The 22,687-nt window shown below is 36.6% G+C and overlaps 2 protein-coding genes and 1 pseudogene across 3 annotated transcripts; all 3 read left to right on the plus strand.

Moving 5' to 3' along the window:
- Positions 1-6,560: 6,560 nt before the first annotated feature.
- Positions 6,561-13,572, plus strand: LOC113356097 (zinc finger CCCH domain-containing protein 13-like). 2 transcript variants are annotated; one of them, XM_026599112.1, is made up of 13 exons: positions 6,561-6,652; positions 6,756-6,806; positions 7,492-9,181; positions 9,294-9,301; positions 9,500-9,675; positions 10,432-10,492; positions 10,602-10,700; positions 10,976-11,070; positions 11,210-11,323; positions 12,160-12,227; positions 12,449-12,559; positions 12,746-12,980; positions 13,292-13,572. In XM_026599112.1, exons 3-13 carry the CDS (start codon positions 7,572-7,574, stop codon positions 13,397-13,399), a joined length of 2,685 nt encoding a protein of 894 aa, XP_026454897.1. In that variant the 5' UTR covers positions 6,561-6,652; positions 6,756-6,806; positions 7,492-7,571; the 3' UTR covers positions 13,400-13,572. The 2 variants fall into 2 exon arrangements, with proteins under 2 accessions (XP_026454897.1, XP_026454898.1); XM_026599113.1 differs by having other exon boundaries at positions 6,584-6,660.
- Positions 13,573-13,982: 410 nt separating this feature from the next.
- Positions 13,983-18,754, plus strand: LOC113356098 (annotated as a pseudogene).
- On the plus strand, positions 17,407-18,786 carry LOC113359414 (peptide-N4-(N-acetyl-beta-glucosaminyl)asparagine amidase A-like). Its single transcript, XM_026603053.1, has 3 exons — positions 17,407-18,109; positions 18,219-18,620; positions 18,734-18,786. The coding sequence occupies exons 1-3, from the start codon at positions 17,407-17,409 to the stop codon at positions 18,784-18,786; spliced, it is 1,158 nt and encodes a 385-aa protein (XP_026458838.1).
- The last annotated feature ends 3,901 nt before the right edge of the window (positions 18,787-22,687 follow it).

A 22,687-nucleotide genomic window follows, 5' to 3' on the forward strand; every position in this document is an offset into this window, starting at 1 on the left:
ACTTTTGGATTATCATGAAGGAGATCGCTTTTAGAACCTTTCATATCCAAATCCATCTTCCTAAATAACTCTTTAAGTTCCAGCATCATGGATACTGCTTTCTCCATAGTCATGGAAATTTCTGGGAGATCATTCCTTTTCACACTCAAAACATCATTGACTTTCTTTGATATCCACTTTTGAGTGCGTTTAGGAACGACCGAAACCTTCTTCCCATTACTCTCTTCAAGATATTCCGGAAGAGAATTGGATTGACTATTCTTTTGCAAGTTAGTCTTTCTCCAATTGGGAGCATCAGATCTTGTCTTCGTCTTTACGAATTTATCCTTTTGATAACCATTACGATTGTGAAAAGGCTTCGTTTGACGTTTATAAGCAAATCTAGGATTATCACAGCACTGATTCCTTTGCCTAAAGGTTGTACGTTTACAACCCGTAATGTCAAGAGTGTTAACCTTAACATATGATCCCGGTTTAATACCTTCTTTTGACACCCAAACAAGAATATCATGAAGTTTTTCATTCCTTATAAGAAAACGACATCTCCTTTCCAGGTGACCTTTGTTTCCATAATAATGACAAATATAAGGAACGTTCTTACCCGGATTCACGTGTGCTGGTTTTGGAGGTTGATATACTTTTCTCTTTTGAACCTTAACTGCCGGAGAAGGTATTTCACTTTTGCCATCAGTGGAAACCTTTTGTTGAGAAGAATCACTAGCCTTGACAAATTTTACCTCTTTGCTAGTACTTGGAGCATCTATTCCCTTATAGCCCAATCCTCGTGTATCACGATGATTTTTACTTGCTCCTAGCATAGTGGTTAATTCGCTTGAACTAGTATTGAACTTTTTCAATTCATCTTCCAACGTCTTGATATTATCAAGAGCAGCAGCTAAATCAGCCTCAAGGCGTTTTTCTCGAGTGAGATAAGCGCTTTCTCTGTCGTCAAAACTTGTTTGTCGGGAGTTAAACCTTGCTTCAGATTCTACAAATTTCTCTTCCAACAAAAAGTAATTTTGATAAAGATTATCACATTCAAGTGACTTCATACGTAGGTTTTCCTCAGAATCCTTGAGGATCGATTCGGTAGAACGATTCGAAAAATAAACACATGCGTAACATCTTCTCAATTTCTTGTTTTCTCGACAGAGAGGAGTTAGAAGAGGTGAGACATGAGAAGTTGTAATTTTCTTCATCTTCCACGAATCCAAAAACTTAACATACTCTGAGACTTCCTCATCAACATCTCTATCAATATCTGAATCACCTTCATCAGAAAGTTCATCCAACTGTTCTTCTAGAAGAGTTTCCCAATCAACAGTTTTTACATCAAGAGAATGTTTGGATATTGACTTAGATGTGACAGTTCTCTCAGGTGAATCCAAGATTTTAGAATCATCTAGTAATTTCTGAACTGGTACGTTATTAGAGATAGACTCGTCCATGATCAGATCGCTACAAACACAGACTTATAAGGTCTTTAACGTGTTTGCCTGCTATGATACCAATTGAAAAAGTGGGGTCTAACAACACCACCCAATATTTCGCTTAGCAATCTGTATGGACTAACTCCGAAATACTTTGCTAGAGAATCAACCCGACAGTCAGACTCAATCTAGATAAAAAGTATCTCAAGGAGTTATTATCTCAATCTCTCGATTTGATTTCTACTCAAGCTAAAATCAATAGCGAGTCTTTATCAAAGAGAGATAACTTGTACGGTACCAAAGACCAATGCCCAAGGATCAATCAACTACAATCAACAACCAAAAGTTGGATTAGAGAAGTTGATGATCACGAACGCACAACCTGTATTTTTCTATTATATAAAATATAATGCGGAAAAGAAATAACACAGACACCAGAAGTTTTGTTAACGAGGAAACCGCAAATGCAGAAAAACCCCGGGACCTAGTCCAGATTGAATACACATTGTATTAAGCCTCTACAGACACTAGCCTACTCCAAGCTAACTTCAGACTGATCTATAGTTGAACCCCTACCAATCTCCCACTGATACAAGGTACATTTGTACTCCTACGCCTATGATCCCAGCAGGACACTGCGTACTTGATTCCCTTTGCTGATCTCACCCACAACAAAGAGTTGCTGCAACCCAAACTCACAGACTTGATAATAAACGAATCTGTCTCACACGGAAAAGTCTATCGAAAGGATAAATCTGTCTCCCACAGATAAACCCTAGGTTTTGTTCCGTCTTTAGATATAAAATCAAGGTAACATGAACCAATTGACAATCCGGACTTATATTCCCGAAGAACAACCTAGATTAATCAATAACCTCTCTACAATCCTTCCTGACTACACAAGCGGATTGTCGAGGAATCATCAACAGTGAGACGAAGATATTTGTGACTTCTTTATCTTGCCTATCGGAGAACTCTCACGATCTCAAGCCAATCAATCGATTGTACTCGTACGATAGAAGATGCAATATCAGATCACACAACTAGGATAAAAGTAGTATCGGTATGGCTTCACAATCCCAATGAATTCTTTAAGTCGTTAACTCGAGTTTAGAGAAGAAACTCAAGAGTTAATGGAGATCGAATCTAGCGAGAGCACTAGTAGCACACAGACGTGTATGGATTAGGTTTGCTCAGTGCTAGATGTCTCCTTTTTATAGCCTTCAAATCAGGGTTTTGCCTTAGGTACAAAGAAAACTCTATTCACCGTTAAATGAAAACCCGATTTAGATTCAAGCCAATATCTCTCAACCGTTAGATCGAAATACATAGCTTGTCACACACACTTGGGTACACGTTTACTGGGTTTGAGAAAAACCATGCCCAAACGAGTACACGTATGTTGGTTCAACATGATAATCCAAAAGGTCAACCACATGAGCATCTCATATTAATCATGTTCTTCTTCACCATAACTAGTTCAATTGACTCAAATGAACTAGTTAAGAGTTGTTCAATTGCTATGAGATCTTATGTAACTACACAAGACACAATTGAAACAAAGATGATTCGATTCAATTAGAATCGGCTCATGAAAATTATAGCCACGGTTGCATAAAGCATTCCTTAATAATTAATGTTTCATGTTCAGATCACATCTTTAAATCATAACCTCTTAAGCTCACAAACAAGTTCGCGGACTTAAGTTAATCGGTTGAGTTTTCCAAACTCATCAGAAATTCTTGGGTCGAGAAATTCCGCCAGTTCACGGATTGGGTTCGCGGACTTAGCACACAAACGAGTTTTGGAAATTCCAACAGAAATTCTCGGTCGAGAACTTCCGTTAGTTCACGGACTTGGAAAGCCAATTCCACAATCCTACCAATTTCTCTTGATCAACAAAGTTCGAAAACTTCGGTTCAAGGAATACATGGTTATATAATCTAAACTCTCATTTCAATCATTGAAACATTCTCAGAGGGCGATATTCAGTCGTGAAGAAAAACAGAACTTTCTCGTCAGAGCAATTTCCAAAGTGATTGAAACTTTCATGACTTTCGTCACTAGGTGAAGATAAACCTGATCAAAGCGAAACGATTTACCAACACATGATTTTGGGTAAAAGATAAGCAATGAATACTCAGCTCGAAATATATGATATAGTATATATAGCATACGACTTTTGTCTCATAAGAAGTAGGAGAAGAATATATAGACTTTCGAGTGATAGATAAGTTCAAGTCTTCACATACCTTTTTGTTGATGAAGTTCCACGGTTCCTTGGTGTAGATCTTCGTCGTTGTTGTTGAATCGCCATGAAGTCCTTGATCTCAACTACACTTTTCCTATCCTAGTCTGAGACTTAGCTAATAGGCTAGAAATCAAGACTTTATAGTTTTGATCACTAACATTGACAAACATGCTTGATATAGCAACGCATGCGAGGTTGACCGAGCTATGCTCTAACAAAAACTATAAAACTACTGCAAACACAATAGGTGCAATATTTATACACAAACATAAATCATGTTACACTTTGCAGTAATTATGCACTCATGGAAATCATTTGGAATTGTTTAATAGTTATAAAAATCAATTGTGTAGAAAATATGCACAAACACAATATCAACAAACTAATTTACACTTAAATATTACACAAGTCAACATCCGGTTACCAATAAAAACATTAAACAACACAAATATAACCAGAAAAAAACAAAAAATATAACATGCACATAAATATATACAAATCGATAATGAAAAAATAATAATAGGAGAATTAATGTCTTATGTTGTCTGCTACTTGTAAATCTTAGTTGTTTCTTCAACATCCGATTCAGTTTTTTCTTCACCAACTATTTCAAAATCTCTTGATCACTTTCTAATTTTATTTCTTCTTCTTGTAGTAGATGATTTTGACTTGGTTCATCATTTTCTTCTTATAGATAAAAATATATATTCTTTAAAGGTGTTTTAATGGAGTTGAGACAGAGGTGTTTTATTGATTATTGATTTTAGGGTTTCGAAGGAAAAATAATGGATTCTCTGGAGGTGTTTTGATGGAGTCATGAGAGGATGAACCAATCTCACTGTTTTTAGTCTTAAAGTTGTGAAAGAAATTATGATGTATGTGTGAAAGAGAAAGCGAGAGAAAGTTTTAAAAGTTTTTGATTTGTGAAGAAAATGAGGTGTAACAAATATCTTTTTCTTATTATATATGGGAGGTTAATTATGTCTTGTTGCTCATAATTGTTTTTGAACATACTACGGTTATGGGAATAATTTTCACATTTTGAAATATAATCAGAAAGTTACGAGAGTAAGACCATAATTTTGAAGGTTATTAGAATAATTTACTCAAATTAAATTCACCCGATATTTTATTGCGTCTAGGTTCGACTCCGGGAATAATAGAGCCTCTCACCGTGTGAACGTATTTTTTAGAAGGACATCTTCATATGAAATGAGCTCTATATGTAACCTTCGCGAATAAACAACCGTAATCACTCTCAATTTACAAGCCACTTTATGCATGCTAATTCTCCTGAAAATCTGTGTTATGGTTCGAAAAGGAACATAAAAATCATAACTAAATTAAAACCAACCGCAAAAAAAATATTTATGGAATCTATTAACAACTGTTCCAGCATCATAATTGTCGTTGACGTTAACAACTTTGGTTTTGAATTTGATAAGGGAATAACAATACGAGGAGAACTTTATAAGACATCTTAACACCCTTTATTTTTCTGCTCTTCCATTTATGACAAACGTTAAACCGTTGTGATTAAAGTAATTTTGGATCAGTTATATGATGAATTTTAGCTTATTCCTTTTATAATAAGCCATATTAATACGTCTACAAAATATCTTAGATGAGGTAGGTAAATTAGGTATTTCGTGCAAATAGACATATAATAGGCTTTTGATAATATAAAGTGGAAGATTGTGTGATGCATTATGGAGAAACATGGTCTCAAACCTTCTTAAGGGTTAAGACAGGGGGGATTCACAGTCTCTTTTGCTCATCCACATCTGAGTTGTTAACATGTACGAAGTTGAAATTAGCGAAGAGATCAACAGTTAATATTGAGTTTGATTTTGTTATTGATTTCATGGCTATGAAATTAGGTTGTCGAGTAAAGAAATTGTCATTTAAGTACTTATGTTTGCTTGTTGGGTGCTACTTCAAGGACCACTATTGTTTGGGATTACATTATGCAAAAGGATGTGGGTTACGCTTGCTACTTGGAAGAGAAAACCTCTTAATAAAGCAGGTAGGTAGGTTAGTTCTATTAAAAATTGCTTGTCCAACTTAACCATATGTTTTACTTATTTGTATGCCAGCTGATGTAGAGCTCAACTTAACAAAAATAATGAGGTATTTTTTGTGGGATTCCAGTGAATGCAAGAGAAAAATGTGCTCGATATCTGGTATCAAGATTTGGAAACCTAAAAAACTAGGTTAACTCTATGTAAAAAAATTAAAGTGTACAAGGAAGCTTTTGAAATCAAAATGGATTTGGAGATATTCTAGGGAGAAATATGCATTAAGGAGGAAAGTTGTGCAACCAAAGTTTAAAAATGATGCAATGCAATGCAATTGAGGCCTTCTAATGATTTCAAAATCATAAAGTAAAGGCTTATGGAAAACTATTTTAAAATCTTATTATATTATGCACGAAGAATAATGGCTCAGATTTCTTTGCGTTCAATGATTGAGCCAATAACGTAGTTTCTCTACGCCATATGGTTTGATACAAAAACTTTATTCGACTTTGCATTCAAGTACTTGCTTGATTCACAACTTGAATTTGGGCTTTTGGCAGTACTTTACAAACTTAAATGTTTAACTTAGAGAACAACATAACTTAGTCTGACTTTTAGTCTGATTTTCTCTATGTAAATCCAAGTAATCCAACACAATACAATATCCAAAACGAACTAGTGCTCGTGCGGCTCATACTGAGAAGGGCTAGCAGCAAGATCAACTAAAAGCCCCCACATGGACCCGAATCAAGTAGACGGCCCCATGGAATACCAATGGTGTCAACATCAAAAAACCTTTCTTTAGAACAGCTCAAGGGCATTTCAGTCACATAAAAAACTCAGTGTACGAAATAAAAGAAGCAAATGGAAAATTTTACAAGAAGCCAGGTTTGATAAATTTTATCAGGTCTTTTCTTTTTTTTTTAACGGACCTTCAGTTCGGAGAGCCGCAGGTAAAAGTGTATGTGGTTTTCTCTTCACACTCTTCTTGATAATCCCCATTTTTAAGGTTTAATTTTAACTTCTAATGTCTACATTTGTTTTTCTTGGTTTCAGTGAACCCTAATTTCAACCACAGATAGATCCAAAAACAAGATTATCATAACGGTAATTGCTTAATCTGTGTTTATTCTTTGTAATACATGGTAGAATTTGTTAATTTTGGTGAAAATTTTGTGTTTTTCATGGTTGAGTTGAGTTGTTTTTTAAGTTATTGGAATTTTTGAAGAGAGGATGAAAATTTGTGTTGTTATTGAGATTATAATGGTAGAAGAATGGGAAAAGGAAGTATCTTTTTTTTTTGTTTTTTGTTTTAGGTTTAATTGAGATGGTGTTTTGAAAGAGATGGTTAGATAGGTTGAATATGGAGTTACATATTATCAAGTATTCGACACTGTCTCTCTTTTTTTGTTATCGAGAAAGTATTACGGAAGAAATTTGGTGTGGGTTTTGTTATTCTTGTGAAGATCTGGAATGTTAGGGAATTTGCATTTGGGTGATATTGGGCTTGTTTTTCATCTTACTTTGGCGTTTTTGGGATAGAAAAGAAGAAGACTTCCGGGTTTTTTTGATTTTTTTCTTTTGATTTGTTTGATGAAGATTGTTTAGGTTTCATTCCATTCTCGTATCATTGGGTTTTTCTCTTGCACTGCAATGTTGAGGTCAAAGATTGACCTGGTAGATGGATGTGTTTTGGTTCACTTTTTCATGCTATTTCTTACAGTATAGTGTGGTTCTCCTTGTTAAATTCTTTCGGTTTGCTAAATTTTCGTGTATGGACTTTGATTCACAGGTGGTGTTTAGCAGATGTTTTCGCTAGTGAAGATACAAGAATACAGTTATTGTTTTCAGTTACTTCTGTGAGACTTGATCATGAGTGGTGCTCCGAAAAGACCACATGAAGAGGGAAGCCATCCGTTGACTTCCAAACAGACACTTGAAGATACCAGTAAGGGTTCAGGAAAAGCTTCTCATCCAGTTTCTAACGAATACCACCCTCTTCCTCCTGAACAGCAGGCGCCAGATGGTCGGTTGGCAAAAGTTCCTCGGATTGAATCTCGTGATGCTGACAAAAGATCACCTTTGCTTTCAACATATCACCCGGTCCCTTCAGAAGGCAGGTTGGAGTTGAACTTGAAAGATGCGAAGAACAACAGAGATCGCAATGTCACACATTCTTCAGAAACCAGGTTGGATGCTGAACCCACTCCTCAAAGGATGGATGTACTTGGTCCTAGAGTTGAGAATGATATGAGGAAAGAAAATAAGGTGGATGAGAACAAAAATGAAACAAAACACGACAGGGAGCCTAATATAGATTTGAAGAGCGGTGCTAGGACAGAAAAGAGTATTTTCAACTCAGGTATTAGTAATGTTTCTACCCAGAAAGAATCAAAAGAACACCACAGAGGAAATAGATATTCTGATACACCAGATGGAAGTTCAACTGCAAGGATTTTGCCCCAAAATAATGTTCAAGGAGGAAATGAGACTGGGAATGACCATTCAACAACTGAAGCAAGGATTAGTTCTCAATTTCCTCGCGGTGAGAAAGATGTACATATTGATAAAGAAAGTAGAGGTAGCGATGATAAAGAAATGAAACGTGATAAGGAGCCTCATTTAGAGTTGAAGAGTGAGAGGGATGGACATGCTGCAGGAAATACCCAATTGAGCCGAAAAGAGCCTAAGGAACATCACAGAGGAGGTAGACATCCAGAAACCTCAATGGGTCCTTGGTCATCACCGCAAACTAATTTCCAAGGTGCAACTGAGAGTGGAAATAAATCTTCAGTAATTGAAGATCCAAGTCGCTTAGGTACACACGAATCTTTGGGCGACAATAAGGCCGGTACAAGAGGGGATGATAGAATGAAAGAGAAGGACAGGAAAAAGAAAGAAGACAAACCGAAGGATTGGGGAGACAAGGAAAAGGACAGAAATGACCGTCGAAATATCACACAACCAGGTTATAACAATATTGAACGCAGCGACTCAACAAAGGAAGAAAGAAAGTCGGATAAGTGGGAGAAGGAGAGAAAGGACCTTCATAAAGAAGAGCGACTGAAGGAGAGGGAAAATGACCATGTAAAGAGGGAGGCAGTTAGTGGGACTGAGAAGGAGGTTCTTAATGATGAGAAAGAATTGGTGGATGGATCTACAAAAATGACAGACCAGGAAAATCAAGCTTTAGAGCAAAACAGGCTCAAAGATTGTGAAAACATGAAAAACCAGGACAAAGATGCTAAGGAAAAGAGGCAAGAAAAGGATGCTGATATTGAAGGAGATAGACAAGGAAAACGCAGGTGTTTTGATAAGGAGTCAGATGACGGCTGCACAGAGGGTGATGGAGGTTCAGAAAGAGAAAGAGAAGTTTTTGGATATAGCAATCAGCAGCGTAGGAGGATGCTTCGACCTAGGGGATCTCCTCAAGTGGGTAACAGGGAGCCTCGGTTTCGATCTCGCTCCCGGGATATCGAAGGGTAAGGTTTACTTTATATATTAAAAAAATGAGGCACATTTATGTTTGGTTACTGTTCTTTAGTTATCTCTGGAATACACACTAAAGTTTTTGTTGTCTGTTTTCCTTGGCAGATCTCAAGGTTAGCAACCATCTTATGAAATTTAATTGAGGCTGATATATGTTTTGCAAGTTAGAACCTCCGAGAACATGTTTCTTTATGCAAAGAAAGCTGCATCCTTCATTCAGGAGCCCGTTTAATTTTTCCGAACTTTACCGAACCCGCTTATGTCGTTTTCTGAAATTACCCTGCATGTTGGTTGTTATATCTCTGTTTCAGGAAAACCAGAAGTAACTAGTGTGGTTTATAAAATTGGTGATTGCATGCAAGAGTTGATAAAATTGTGGAAGGAATTTGAATCCTCTCAAGAGAACAGTAAAGATGACTCCTCTCTTAACGGCCCAACTCTGGAAATTCGGATACCTACAGACTGTGTTACTGCTACAAATCGTCAAGTAAGCAATGAGCATGTGATATAAAAGCTTATTTATTCTTGTATTTTTTAATTTTTTTTTTTTTTGGTTCTTAACCCGTTTTCATTTTTACGTTATACACTTGGATATTTCATTGTATTGCTGCTCAAAGTAATTAGACTTCATTGTTGTCATTAGAAATCAGCCTTCCTTAATTTACTTTTTTTTTCCTTCGTTTGCCAACCGTAATTGTGGGTTAAGAATTCACTATAGCCTTATAAATGTAAGCAAATATCCTCACTGCTCATTAGAGAGGTTCCAAAACGTAACCTAAAAACTTAAAATCACATAAATCTGAAGGTCGAGCAAGATAATAATTTGGCTTTATGAGATCCTTTTTGGGGAGACTTTGTGATTGGTAGGTAGACCCTTGAATACCGTTTTTGAATTGTTTGGTGTTGGTCTATTGGTTCGGCTTTCTCTTGGTTAACAAGGAAGCCCTTGAATATCTTGGAAGGGTAGTGAAAGGAGGGAAAAATAACATATTCTGCTTTGTGTTACTGACCCCAAAAGATGAAAGTACTTTGATCCTGTATATATGAATAGGGCAGGTTGCATATTCGATTGTAGTTACCATTTTTTTCGTGGTTATAATTGAATATTATCTATCTCATGTTCACATTTATGTCTGAGAAGACAGCTAGTTAGCTACATATCTAGCCGTATAATTACCTTCTGTATCTAATCTTCTGAACATTTTCTTTCCTACCTATTTCTTAATTCAAATTTCATGGGCAGGTCAAAAGTGGCCAGTTATGGGGGACGGATATCTACACTGATGATTCTGACCTTGTTGCTGGTATGTAACTTATTTGTTGTTAACCACGTGAACTGAGCCGAATATATATTTTACCTAATGTACTATTTTACTTTTGGGGCTAGTATTTACAATGAATTTTGTTTGGCAGTTCTCATGCACACTGGTTACTGCCGCCTAACAGCGTCTCCTCCTCCACCTGCTATCCAGGAACTATGTGCAACTATACGAGTGTTGCCTCCACAATCTTGTAAGCTCACAGATTAAACTCTGAACCTTAGCATATTTCTCTATTTTGAATCGTCTTTAACTTCTACTGCAATGAGTTTCTACTTTCTTCGTTAGTTACTTATGTGTTCACCTTATTCTGTTACTAAAGTTATACTGTTATACTTTTACTGAAGAAAATTTTGTTAAAAGTTTTAGTGCGTTGATGTTTAATGCTTTATGGTGTAAGTCTAGGTGTTTTATGTTGTAGTTATAACTCTCATATTTATTTATGGTGACCATTTAAAATTTTTGTAGGTTACTTGTCGACGTTGAGAAATAATGTCCGTTCCCGTGCTTGGGGAGCTGCTACTGGTTGTAGTTACCGTGTTGAAAGATGCTCCATTGTAAAGGTTACTAATTTTGTTTTTATTAAGTTTTCCTTTAGTATCCAATTCCTTTGGGTATAAAGTTGAAGTTTGTACTTGAAATTTCATCAATAGTTACCTTAGTTTCTCACTCTGTTTTCTCCAATGTCAAAATTAAATGCAGAAGGGTGGGGGAAGCATTGATCTTGACCCTTGTCTGACACATACATCAACTGTGGAGCCTACTCTTGCTCCAGTGGCAGTTGAACGCTCGATAACTACCAGATCAGCAGCTTCGGTAACTTTTTTTTTTTTTTCTGACTATGTTGTCTTGTTGTATATATTTTTGTTGTGCACTTGCTAAACAAAATCTACCTAGTGTGTAAATGTTGTTCTTCTGTTTGACCAAATTATGCTGAATAGGGGTTCATACTTTACATTCCCTTATTTTCTATATTATAAATAAACAGTCGGTAAATTGACGTCAAAGTTTGATAGTAATCTTAAGAATAAGAATAGACCTGTTAGATATCCAGGTGAAAGGAAGAACAAAGAGCCTTAGCTTTTAGGCAGTCAAAAGACCGTAGGTTCTTATTGAAGTGTTAACACTTGGATACTCAGAGTGCTTCTTAATCGTCTTTGCTAAAAGTATCTTGATCTAAGCAATTTAGTTATCACAAGATTCTGGACATTCATGGATAGTGGTTTATGATGAGTATTGACGTAAATGGACATGTGTATCAAGGTTTTCCTAACCCCACTCAGGTTTTCCTATCACCTACCTCGAGTTGCCTCCTCGATAATTGTCACTGTCAAATCCTTTCTAACACGCCTCCTCACAGTGCATTCATCTATTAAGTTTCACAGGCATTGCTTCCATTTCTGAAATGCATTCTTCTGATCTTACTGCAGTATTATTATGTTCTGGGAGTTGTTACGGTTTTCTCTCTCCCTCTCTCTCTCTCTCTTTGTGATATTGATGTGAATAAGCTTACCATTTTGCTAATAGATAGGATGTAATTAGCAGTTGCCATTCAACAGTTTGGAGTCTGATAGTTTTCATCTTCCAACACTATTGTTTTCAAGCCCTTTTCATTCATTGAATATTAACTGTGGTCATTTAATCTTTCGCAGAATGCAATGCGGCAACAAAGATTCGTTCGAGAAGTCACAATTCAATACAATCACTGCAATGAACCTTGGTATAACTTCTGTACTATTTGAAACTTTATCTTCTTTATCAATCTAGCTTTAACTATGAACTCCTGCGAAGTTATTCGGAAAAATGAAACACTAAACTGGAGACTAGCATAATAATTGCATTTGCCTTCCCAATGGATTTGATGTCTTTTTTTCATCTAGCTTTACTAATGCTTTTAGAATTTCATGAACTAATCTTTCCCTTGCTTGACAATTACTTTAGGATTAAATATAGCATAAGCATAGTTGCTGACAAGGGACTGAAGAAGCCTCTTTATACATCTGCTCGTTTGAAGAAGGGAGAAGTTTTATATTTGGAAACACCTAAAGACAGGTATATAATCATCTTTATCGGGATATATGTGTGTATATAGCCATGAACATACCATGTAGTCTATATATTTGCATAGTTGTACTTGTGTGTCTAGGTAACTTTGGATAAGTTAAAGTTTTGTAGCTATTTAAGCAGCTGCCATCTTCATTTATGGTGGTACTTATACATCTTTGTGTTTTTCGATAGGTACGAGCTCTGTTTCAACGGAGAGAAAACAGTTAGCGCAATCTCTCACATACCAGAAAGTGACAAGGAAAAACATCAAAGCCATCATAATTCTCACACTTCAAATGGTGAGAGAAATGTGGCGGAACGTGAAACCATAGTTATTGATGGGTTCCGATGGTCTCGTTGTAAGAAGATCCTGCCCCAGAGGGTTATGCGTTCAATTGGGATCCCGTTGCCGATTGAACACTTGGAGGTATGTGTTTTCAACTTGTATTTTAACCTGCTAGGAATAGTGTTTGACAAAATAATGAAACACGTAGAACATCAAGGATCACAATGATATTTCGATTCAAAAAATTCAGATCTTCTCGCACATAGCTAACAAATTTGAGTTGTATATAAATAAAATCGACTGGCAGTAAGTCTTTACTCCGGATACAAGGGAAACGACTTGTCTGCTTTCTAGTTTGTTAGGTATATATACTAGCTTCCCGATTAACAATGGGACGTTGCTACTAATTAGTTCTGCTGTCTAGGCTTCTGATAGGGACTATCCTTGTGCAGGTTTTGGAGGAGAGTCTTGACTGGGAGGATGTGCAGTGGTCACAGACCGGTGTTTGGATAGCAGGAAAAGAATACACACTTGCTAGGGTTCATTTTCTCTCCTTATAGAATTGATAGTCCGGCTATTGTTTGTGTCCTAGAACTGTTATAATGTAATATATCATTGTTAATTAGTGTAGTGTATGTTATTATTGACGCGGAGAAACAAGGTCAGATTAGGTTTCTGGACTGATGTTAATTGATATTAATCCTTCAATTTCAAAAGCTTCAATCTTTAGGCTTGTTGCTTGTCATTTTATTTGCAATGTTCAGCATGATACATGAATGAAACGCCCTAACACAGACCTAGAGGAGGCAACCTGTTCATTTTATTTACAATGTTCAGCATTTATATTGGAACAGAGCTCAAATAGCCAAGTTGTTCATTTTGAGCATGAAATTTTGTGTCCTGGTTGATTATCAAGCAATACTTAAGGTTAAAACATGTAAATGAACAACCTGTATACTTCAGCTGCAGCGCCAAAAATTGTCAGCTGCATGGTTAACTTCCCTATACTTGTGGGTGATGTTATCTGCCAAAGTAGATAAGTAAAATGCTCCGTTTGATGCTGTCGACCAATGCAGTAGAAAGAAACATAAAAAAATCAACATCTTTTGGTTCTTGTTGACTTTAACCGGAGAAATAGTTGAGCTCACAAAAGAATGTATTTAAGAAAGAAAAAAAAAAACTACTTTCAACATTGAAGATCGAAACTAAAGTTAGTTACAGATTGGATATGATTCAAGAAGGTGATTAGATTTAGAAAGAAATTCGAGAGTTGACTTTCCTGTAACAAGTCTAGGAAGCTCTCATTAGCATCATGGGTTCTTCTTCTACTGCTGCTGCTGCTGCTGTTCTTTTCATCTTCTGTCTACTCACAAATTCTGTCTCATCTTCCCAAGCAAGTCTCCGTAAAGCCAATCACTTATTGTTCAGTTCATCACAGTTCTCATCATCTCAAACTCCATTAACAAGTTATTTCGAAGTAACAAAACCCATAAAATTACCCCCTAAAACAAAACCATGTGCTTCTCTTCTTGTTCTACAACATGATTTTGGATACACATATGGGAAATCACCAGTACTTGTCAATTACAAACCACCATCAAATTGCCCATCATCACAAAAGGGTTTCTCAAGAATTATACTTGAATGGAAATCAACAGCTAAAGGAAGACAATTTGATAGAGTCTTTGGTATTTGGTTAAGTGGTGTAGAAATATTTAGAAGTTGTAATGCTGAACCAACAGCATCAGGCATCATGTGGACTGTCCAGAAAGATATTACAAGGTATACTTCTCTCCTTGTAAAACCCCAAGTTTTAGCTGTTTATCTTGGTAATATTGTTGATGCTACTTATACTGCTATTTACCATGTCAATTTAACAATTCATTTTTACCCTAATTCATCATAAATCACCATCAATTGTTGAAAAACCAGCTGATTTGATCATACCCATTTCAAGAACCCTTCCTTTGAATGATGGGTTATGGTTCTTGGTTCAGAATTCCACAGATATTCAGTCCAAAAAGATCGCAATACCTCGGAATTCTTAAAGGGCAGTGCTTGAAGTGTATGTGTCATTTCATTCTGATGATGAGAATTGGTATGGGAATCCTCCAAATGAGTATATAAATGCATATAATCTTACTGATAAACCTGGAAATGGACCTTTTAGAGAAGTTATTGTTAGATTAAATGGCGATGAAATTGGTGCAGTTTGGCCTTTTACTGTGGTTTTCACTGGTGGGTTTAATCCACTCACTTGGAGACCCATTACTGCCATTGGGTCATTTGATCTCCCTTCTTATGATATCGAAATTAAGCCCTTTTTAGGGAAGATTTTGGATGGGAAACAGCATGAGTTTGGGTTTGGTGTTACAAATGCTTTGAATGAATGGTATATAGATGCAAATTTACATATTTGGTTGGATCATGAGAGTGACACAACTATAGGAGAGTTGATTAGAAATGAAAATCCACCTTCTAAAATTTCTTTGGTTTCAAAGAACAAGGGTTCTTACATTACTAGCGCAATCAGGTCTTTTTCTGTGTCTGTTTGGGTTAAATCCTCTCATGGGAATATCACTACTAATTCATTTCAGGACTTCAGTTTCACCAACAGAATGACATTGTCTGGAAGTTCAGAAATAGTGAATCAGACAATAGATGCAAGTAGCCGGGTTTACACCATCGTTCCATCTTCATTTTCTTATATATACATGGCTGAAAGATATCAAAACTTTCCATTGTATTTTCATACTGAAGAGGTCCCTCTAGGCCATGGCAACCACACTTTACTTTCATACGTCTCCTTGGGAATTAACGAGAAGCGTTTGGCAGGTTCAAGTTCGTCTCCTTTGGTGTCTAGCATTTTAAACAATTCACAACAAGGACAGGGTGTGCTGAACTTTAGTGGGAATTTGATAACAGGTGGATTAGGAAGTGCTCAACAAGTATACCACCTTGATGGTTCTGCTGAATGTTATTTCTGGAATGTAAGTAGTTCAAACTACACTATTCTTTACAACATATCAGGTGACCCCTGCCAGCAGAGAAGACGATTTAACTCAGGCTTTAAAAATGGCAAAATGTTCCGTTACATGCTTGGAGAGCATCTACTTGGATGATTACTGGCAACTCGCTGGAAAGAGAGGGATCAATCAATGTTTCTAACGCCACAGGGATGTGAACTAGCATGTAAGTTTTTGATGATTATGTTTCAATTACTTTAACTCCTGTAACACTTCAAAATTGATCCTTGTTATCTTACTCCGGAATGTTCAGCATATCTAGAAGTAACTGGGCCATTTATTGTCGTCACTGTAAATATTGTTTGGGAGGTTCAAAGGTGTGACAATAGTACCCTGTTGTTCGTTTGTCTTAACTCTTAAATACAATCCTCAACTGAAACATCTTTCCTGATATAAGGTGCTGAATTTGAATTTGAGAGTGCAATTAAATCCTTTGGTTCTGGGATCCACATATCCCGAATATTAGTGTGATGCCAAGTTAAGTAACTGCTCAGTAGAAGAATTGGCAGTCCCACTATTGTTTGTGTCTTACATGAATGACACTTGTTGCCCAACACAGACCTAGATGAGGCAACCTGTTTACTTCCTACGACATTTATTGTCTTGGAATAAAGTACCAAATAGGAATAAAGTACCAAATAGCCGTGTTATTCATTTTGAGCATGTGCATTCCATCCTCCCAACTAGATTATTTATCATGGTTACCATAATTGGATTGCTTTTAAATAATAATGCTCTATACTGACAGAATAAGGTTCCGTCCTTTAGCATTTTTAGGATCCAAATTTGCCAAAGTAGATAAAGTCAGTAAAGTGCCCCTGTTAATGCCATGAACAATTTTAGTAGAAAGAAAGAAACTAAAGTTAGGATTACTAAAGCAGATGAGTAGAAAATTGAGTTTCCTGTAACAAGTCTGAAACACTCTTTAACCTATGCAGCTCTTATTAGCATCATGGTTTCTTCTTCTGCTGCAGCTGCCGTTCTTTTCATCCTGTGTCTGCTCACCAATTCTTTCTCTTCTTCCCATGGAAATCTCTTCTTCCCATGGAAATCTGAAACCCCATTAACAAAATATTTCGAAGTAACGAAACCCATAAAAATACCTCCTAAAGCAAAACCATGTGCTTCTCTTCTTGTTCTTCAACATGATTTTGGTTATACATATGGGAAATCACCAGTACTTGTCAATTACGAACCTCCTACAAATTGCCCATCAAAACATTTCTCCAGAATTGTACTTGAATCGGAATCAACTGCTAAAGGAATTCAATTTGATAGAATCTTTGGTATTTGATTAAGTGGTGTTGAAATATTTTGAAGTTGTACTGCTGAACCAACACCATCAAGTATTATTTGGACTGTCCAGAAAGATATTACAAGGTATACTTCACTCCTTATAAAGCCCCAGAGTTTAGCTGTTTATCTTGGTAATATTGTTGATTCTACTTATACTGCTGTTTACCATGCCAATTTAACATTTCATTTTTACCCTCTTCATCATAAATCACCCTCAACTGTTGAGAATCCAGCCGATTTGATCAATGCCCATTTCAAGAAATCTTCCTCTGAATGATGGGTTGTGGTTCTTGGTTCAGAATTCCACAGATATTCAGTCCAAGAAATTCACAATACCTCGGAATTCTTTTAGGGCAGTGCTTGAAGTGTATGTGTCATTTCATTCTAATGATGAGTTTTGGCATATAAAGGCATATAATCTTACTGGTACGCCTGGAAATGGACCTTTTAGAGAAGTTGTTGTTAGATTAAATGGTGATGAAATTGGTGCAGTTTGGCCTTTTACTGTGGTGTTCACTGGTGGGTTTAGTCCTTTGATTTGGAGTCCCATTACTGGCATTGGGTCATTTGATCTCCCTTCTTATGACATCGAAATTACGCCTTTTTTAGGGAAGATTTTGGATGGGAAACAACATGAGTTTGGGTTTGGTGTTACAAATGCTTTGAATGAATGGTATGTAGATGCAAATTTACATATTTGGTTGGATCATGAGAGAGACACAACTACAGGAGAGTTGGTTAGAAATGAAAATCCACCTTCTAAAATCTCTTTGGTTTCGGAGGAAAAGGGTTGTTACGTTACTAGTGCAATCAGGTCGATTTCTGTGTCTGGTTGGGTTAATTCCTCTCATGGGAATATCACTACTAATTCATTTCAGGACTTCAGTTTCACCAACAGAATGACACTGCGTGGAAGTTCGCAAACAGTGAATCAGACAATAGATGCAAGTAGCCGTCTGTATGCCATAATTCCATCTTCATCTTCTTATATATATAAATACGATTGAAAGATATCAAAACTTTCCATTGTCTTTTCATGGCGAATATGTACCTCTAGGCCATGGCAGCCACACTGCACTTTCATATGTCTCCTTGGGATTTAACGAGAAGCGTTTGGTGGGTTCCAGTTGGTCTCCTTGGGTGTCCAGCGTTCTGAACAATTCACAACAAGGACAGGGTGTGCTGAATTACAGTGGGAGCTTGGTAACAGGTGCATTAGGAAGTATTCAACAAGTGTACTACCTTAATGGTTCTGTTGAATGTTACTTCTGGAATACGAGTAGTTCAGACGGCACTATTCTTTACTATATATCAGGTGACCCCTGCCAGCCGAAAAGACAATTCAACTCAGGCTTTGAGAGCATCCGCGTATTTGCTGGCTATGTTGTGTTGTTGTATTTGTTTCTTGTTGTGCAAAATCATCGTGCCTACTATACAGAAAATTGCAGAACACTTGGAGGTATGAAATCCTTTTTCAACTTGTATTTTAACCTGCTAGGAAAACGTTGACAAAATAATGAAAAACGTAGAACATTGAGTTTCAGTTTGTATACCATTGGTGATTAAATGTAGTGTATGTTATTATTAATGCAGAGGAACAAGGTCAGATTAGATTTATGGACTGATTTTTTTTTATTTTGTTTTGCATTTATATATAAAGAGGATTAGGGTACAATTTCGCGTGGGTATGTAGTACCCATAGAGTCATGGAAAATAATTTGACTAATAAACATTGGGATTGCTTGGTCCCAACTTTTATTGATAGATTTCCCATTTGACTCCCATCCGCCGCATGATTAGCCATGCCATTTGCCGCCTGGTTTTTTTCTCGGTAATTGTGCCGGATGGCCGCTTGCGGAATTTGTTGCATCATATTTTTAATTTCGTTAGTCATACTCGCGATGTACCACAGTGGAGCAGTAGGTGATATGATGAACCAAAGAAGATTTTTCGAGTCTGTCTCAAACAAAACCTTTTGCCAATTTCTTCTCATTGGCGTTTTGGATGCCAAGAGCAGAGCCCAAGTTTCCGCTATTAAGGAAGTCGTTCTTGTGTCCTTAATCAGCTTACAAGACAGTAACTCTTTAATCAGCTTACAAGACTGGGTTGTCAAATGGTTATCTGACACCAAACTGAAAGATAAGGCCGTTGTTGTTTTCACTATTGCTTGGAGTATTTGGAAAGACAGTTGTTCTTGTGTCTTCTGATAGACACATTTTTGTGTCTAATTTGTCCTCAATGTCCGTATTGTTGGAACTCTATTTTTGTACTAATATTGTGTTTTTATGTATTTTTAGGAAATAAACATTTTTGGAAAATTCGGCTCGAAAAGTTGATTTTGGCACCCGGAGGACACGTGTTATTTGGACTCCCAAGTTTGGATAAGGGATAACCTAATTACTAAGGGGCACCCCCAGGTCACCCAAGGCATCTGCTATTCAGACACCTATACAGGATAGGGGGAGGTCATCTTCTCAAAATTCAAAATCAATTTTTGGCGGGAAAAGAAAGTTATTCTCTGGCAGATTTTTGGTTCGTGATTTGGAAGTGTTTTAGCGAGATTAAATCGCTGTAACTCTTCGGAAAGGTTTATTTGGGCTTAAAAGGCGTCATATGGGTGTTGGTTTTGATCCAAATTGGATAGTTAATCCGAGAGAAGAAAAACAGGGAAAGCACGTCACATGGAAGATATTCTCGGGATTTTTAGCCATCTTTGGAATAATTTCGTGTGTATACAGCGTGCGTTACTTCATCAGAGACGCGTAATAAACATGGTGGTAGAATTTCAACACCATGCAGACGCGTGAACAAGGTAAAGAAGGAAATAATTACGTAACTCTGGTAGAAAATATTTTCCGAGAATAAAACTCATCAGTGGAAGATTATTCGAATTGATGACGGAGATTTGGAGGTGATGTGACTATATAAATGCTTATGGGATGTCATAGAACGGTTGTCGAGAGTTGGGAGGAGAAGAGAGGAAGCTGCAGAGGAAGAATCACGAATTCTCTCTGCTGCTGCTGCTGTTCGTGATGAAGATGAAGAACATGAAGAACGGACTCGCAAGAGCAGTGGTTTATCAACAGTGAGAAAGACTCACAGGCGTGGGTCGTAGTGTGGGTCATAGTTTGGGTCTTGCAACAGCATAACATTTGTATCGTTCTTCTTGTAACAGTTGAACAGCGCCTTTGCAACAGTTATTTCTGTTACAATTTTTCTGTTCAATTGTTTTACTCCCTTTAATCAACTTTTGAGCTTTATACATGTATTTTGAGATTATGATTAATATGAGGAGCTAAACCCAATTTTATTTAATTCTTTATTTACTTTTTGCACCAATTTTAATTGAATTAAGATTTTAATTAATTATTTGTGATTTCATTTGATGGTTTATGCTTAGTCCTAGGAATTTTTGATATGCCATGCTTAAGAAATACAAGTAATATTTTATAAAATCTACTTTGGCAAAGAATAGAGTTAATATTCATTTTGTTTTGAATTATAATTGCCTAGAATTAATTTCTGAACCATTTAAGAAATGAATTTGGCCGAATCCTAAGCCCTAGTTTCTCGCACCAGTGTTAATATTTTTTGTATATATTTTTATTTTTTAAATCTTTACAAGTCCGAGCAACGAACTTTTACTACCACTTTCAAAACTACAACAAAATGGCGCCGCCGACGCGGACTTGTATATAGATTTATTTTTATTTTTTTAGGTTTTTTTTTTTAATTATTTGTTCCTTTTTACTTTGTTTTTTTTTTCTTTGATTTACAGGTTCGAAGTGGAGCATTAAGGACTTGGAGAGGAAAAAGCTTAAAGCGAAAAGAGAAGAAAAAAGGACAATTTTAGGATTTAATTTTTAATTTTTTTTAGAGTGTGTGAGGAAAACTGTAATTTTAAATTTTTTTTATTTATTTTGGACTTTGGACTTTAAACAATTGGACTTTATTTTTTTTAACCCTACGGAAGGGTATTATTAAAAAAATAAAAAAAATTATATAAACTGTGTGCAGGGAAGGACGACGATTACTATATCGTCTCGGCCCCTCGGGTTCGTACATGACATAAGAGTCGTGGCCCGAGTCGACTTCAACGGTTCATCCCCCGTCTGGTACGGGAGGTAAGTCCATCGAAACACTCGCGAATCTCCTGTAAGCGAGTTACTGTATTCCTTAAGGTGATTCATTGATTGAGGACGAATTTGGACTGTTTTTAAATTCCTAGTAAAGGGCAAGGCCTGGCCAATACAAGATAAGGGTTTGAATTTCATCACCGCTCCCTTCTTGCCCGCCTTAGGAAAACGAAACCTAACAGGAACCCAAGCTTAAAATTTGGAATAGAACGAGACCGATAGGGTAACGAGCTTAATAGGAAACTCATTCGAAAAACATTGGTTGCTCTTTAAGCACACTCCAAAGTTCATGATGGTTTCTGTGAGTTGAATGCGTGACTGCGCCGTATTGTGATAGCGGTGAGGCCTTGGGTATCAAAGCTCCACTGAGCTTCCCTCGCCTCAATTCAACTTACTTTGACTCGGATTGATTCCAGAGGGGTTTGCTCAAATTGCAACGAATTCCCTTTCAAAGGATAGAAGCTGGTCTATAAACAATCTAAGTGGAGCCATCATGCTTTTTGTTTGCTAGAAATCTTTAGGTTTGTTTTGGTGGAGTCGAGTCGGCCTTGTTTGTGGTTGTGTAGAATTCCCTTGCAATTAAGAATGTCGAACTGGTATGATAGAAGCTAATACAATGAGTATCGATCTGAATTTGAATATGGACATCATCATTTTTATGACCATGGTGGGAATAGTAGTTGGGAACGCCAACCTTTTCAAGGTTATGGTTCATACCATGGTGAGCCCAATTACTATCCACACATGCATCAGTCTTACGAGCAAGAAGATTATAGTACTAGTTCTTCGTCTCTAGAGGATACAATCAAACTATTGAAAAGTAGTCTTTTTTATGATCCTTCTGATAATTCCTCTTTACTAGAGTCAACACGTAAGTTAGCTGAGTCGACGCGTAAGTTAGCTAATATGAATAGTATAATTATAGACGAAATAACTACAATAATGAGTGAACCTTCTTTAGAAGACCACCTCAAGCGGATAGCTGAGACGAACGAAAGAATTGCTCGAAATTACTTGAATTGCCAATATAGTGTATCCAATAATACCTTTGAGAATGAAGATAGTTATTTACACAATCAAGAGAACGAGGTTATAATTGGTAACACTACTTATTTAGATAAGGTTCAATCATCTTCGTACTATTATGATGATGAGGATAGTAGTGATAAAGAATCTGAAATATGTAGGCATAGTGATCAGGAATCTAGTAATCCAATTGAGCTTTATAGTGATTATATTATTTCTACTTCAAATCCAAATAATTTTTATGATTATTCACCTATTCAAGAGGACGAGGATTCGATTAGGAATACCACCGTTTTAGACGATGTAGTATTTCCTTTTGATTACGAAGCCGATAGTGGTTTAGAGGAACGGGTTTATTCTGAAA

The sequence above is a fragment of the Papaver somniferum genome, chromosome 3, assembly GCF_003573695.1.
Source record: "Papaver somniferum cultivar HN1 chromosome 3, ASM357369v1, whole genome shotgun sequence".
Classification (NCBI taxonomy): Eukaryota; Viridiplantae; Streptophyta; class Magnoliopsida; order Ranunculales; family Papaveraceae; genus Papaver; species Papaver somniferum.

Bases quoted from the DNA above. Each gene is read 5' to 3' on its own strand.
- LOC113356097 (XM_026599112.1), top strand. From the start codon at position 7,572: ATGAGTGGTGCTCCGAAAAGACCACATGAAGAGGGAAGCCATCCGTTG. The intron at 9,676-10,431 runs GTAAGCAATGAG...TTTCATGGGCAG, and splicing joins TTACTGCTACAAATCGTCAA to GTCAAAAGTGGCCAGTTATG. The intron at 11,324-12,159 runs GTAACTTTTTTT...AATCTTTCGCAG, and splicing joins CTACCAGATCAGCAGCTTCG to AATGCAATGCGGCAACAAAG.
- LOC113359414 (XM_026603053.1), top strand. From the start codon at position 17,407: ATGCCCATTTCAAGAAATCTTCCTCTGAATGATGGGTTGTGGTTCTTG. The intron at 18,110-18,218 runs GTAGCCGTCTGT...ATGTACCTCTAG, and splicing joins GAATCAGACAATAGATGCAA to GCCATGGCAGCCACACTGCA. The intron at 18,621-18,733 runs GTATGAAATCCT...GATTAAATGTAG, and splicing joins AAATTGCAGAACACTTGGAG to TGTATGTTATTATTAATGCA.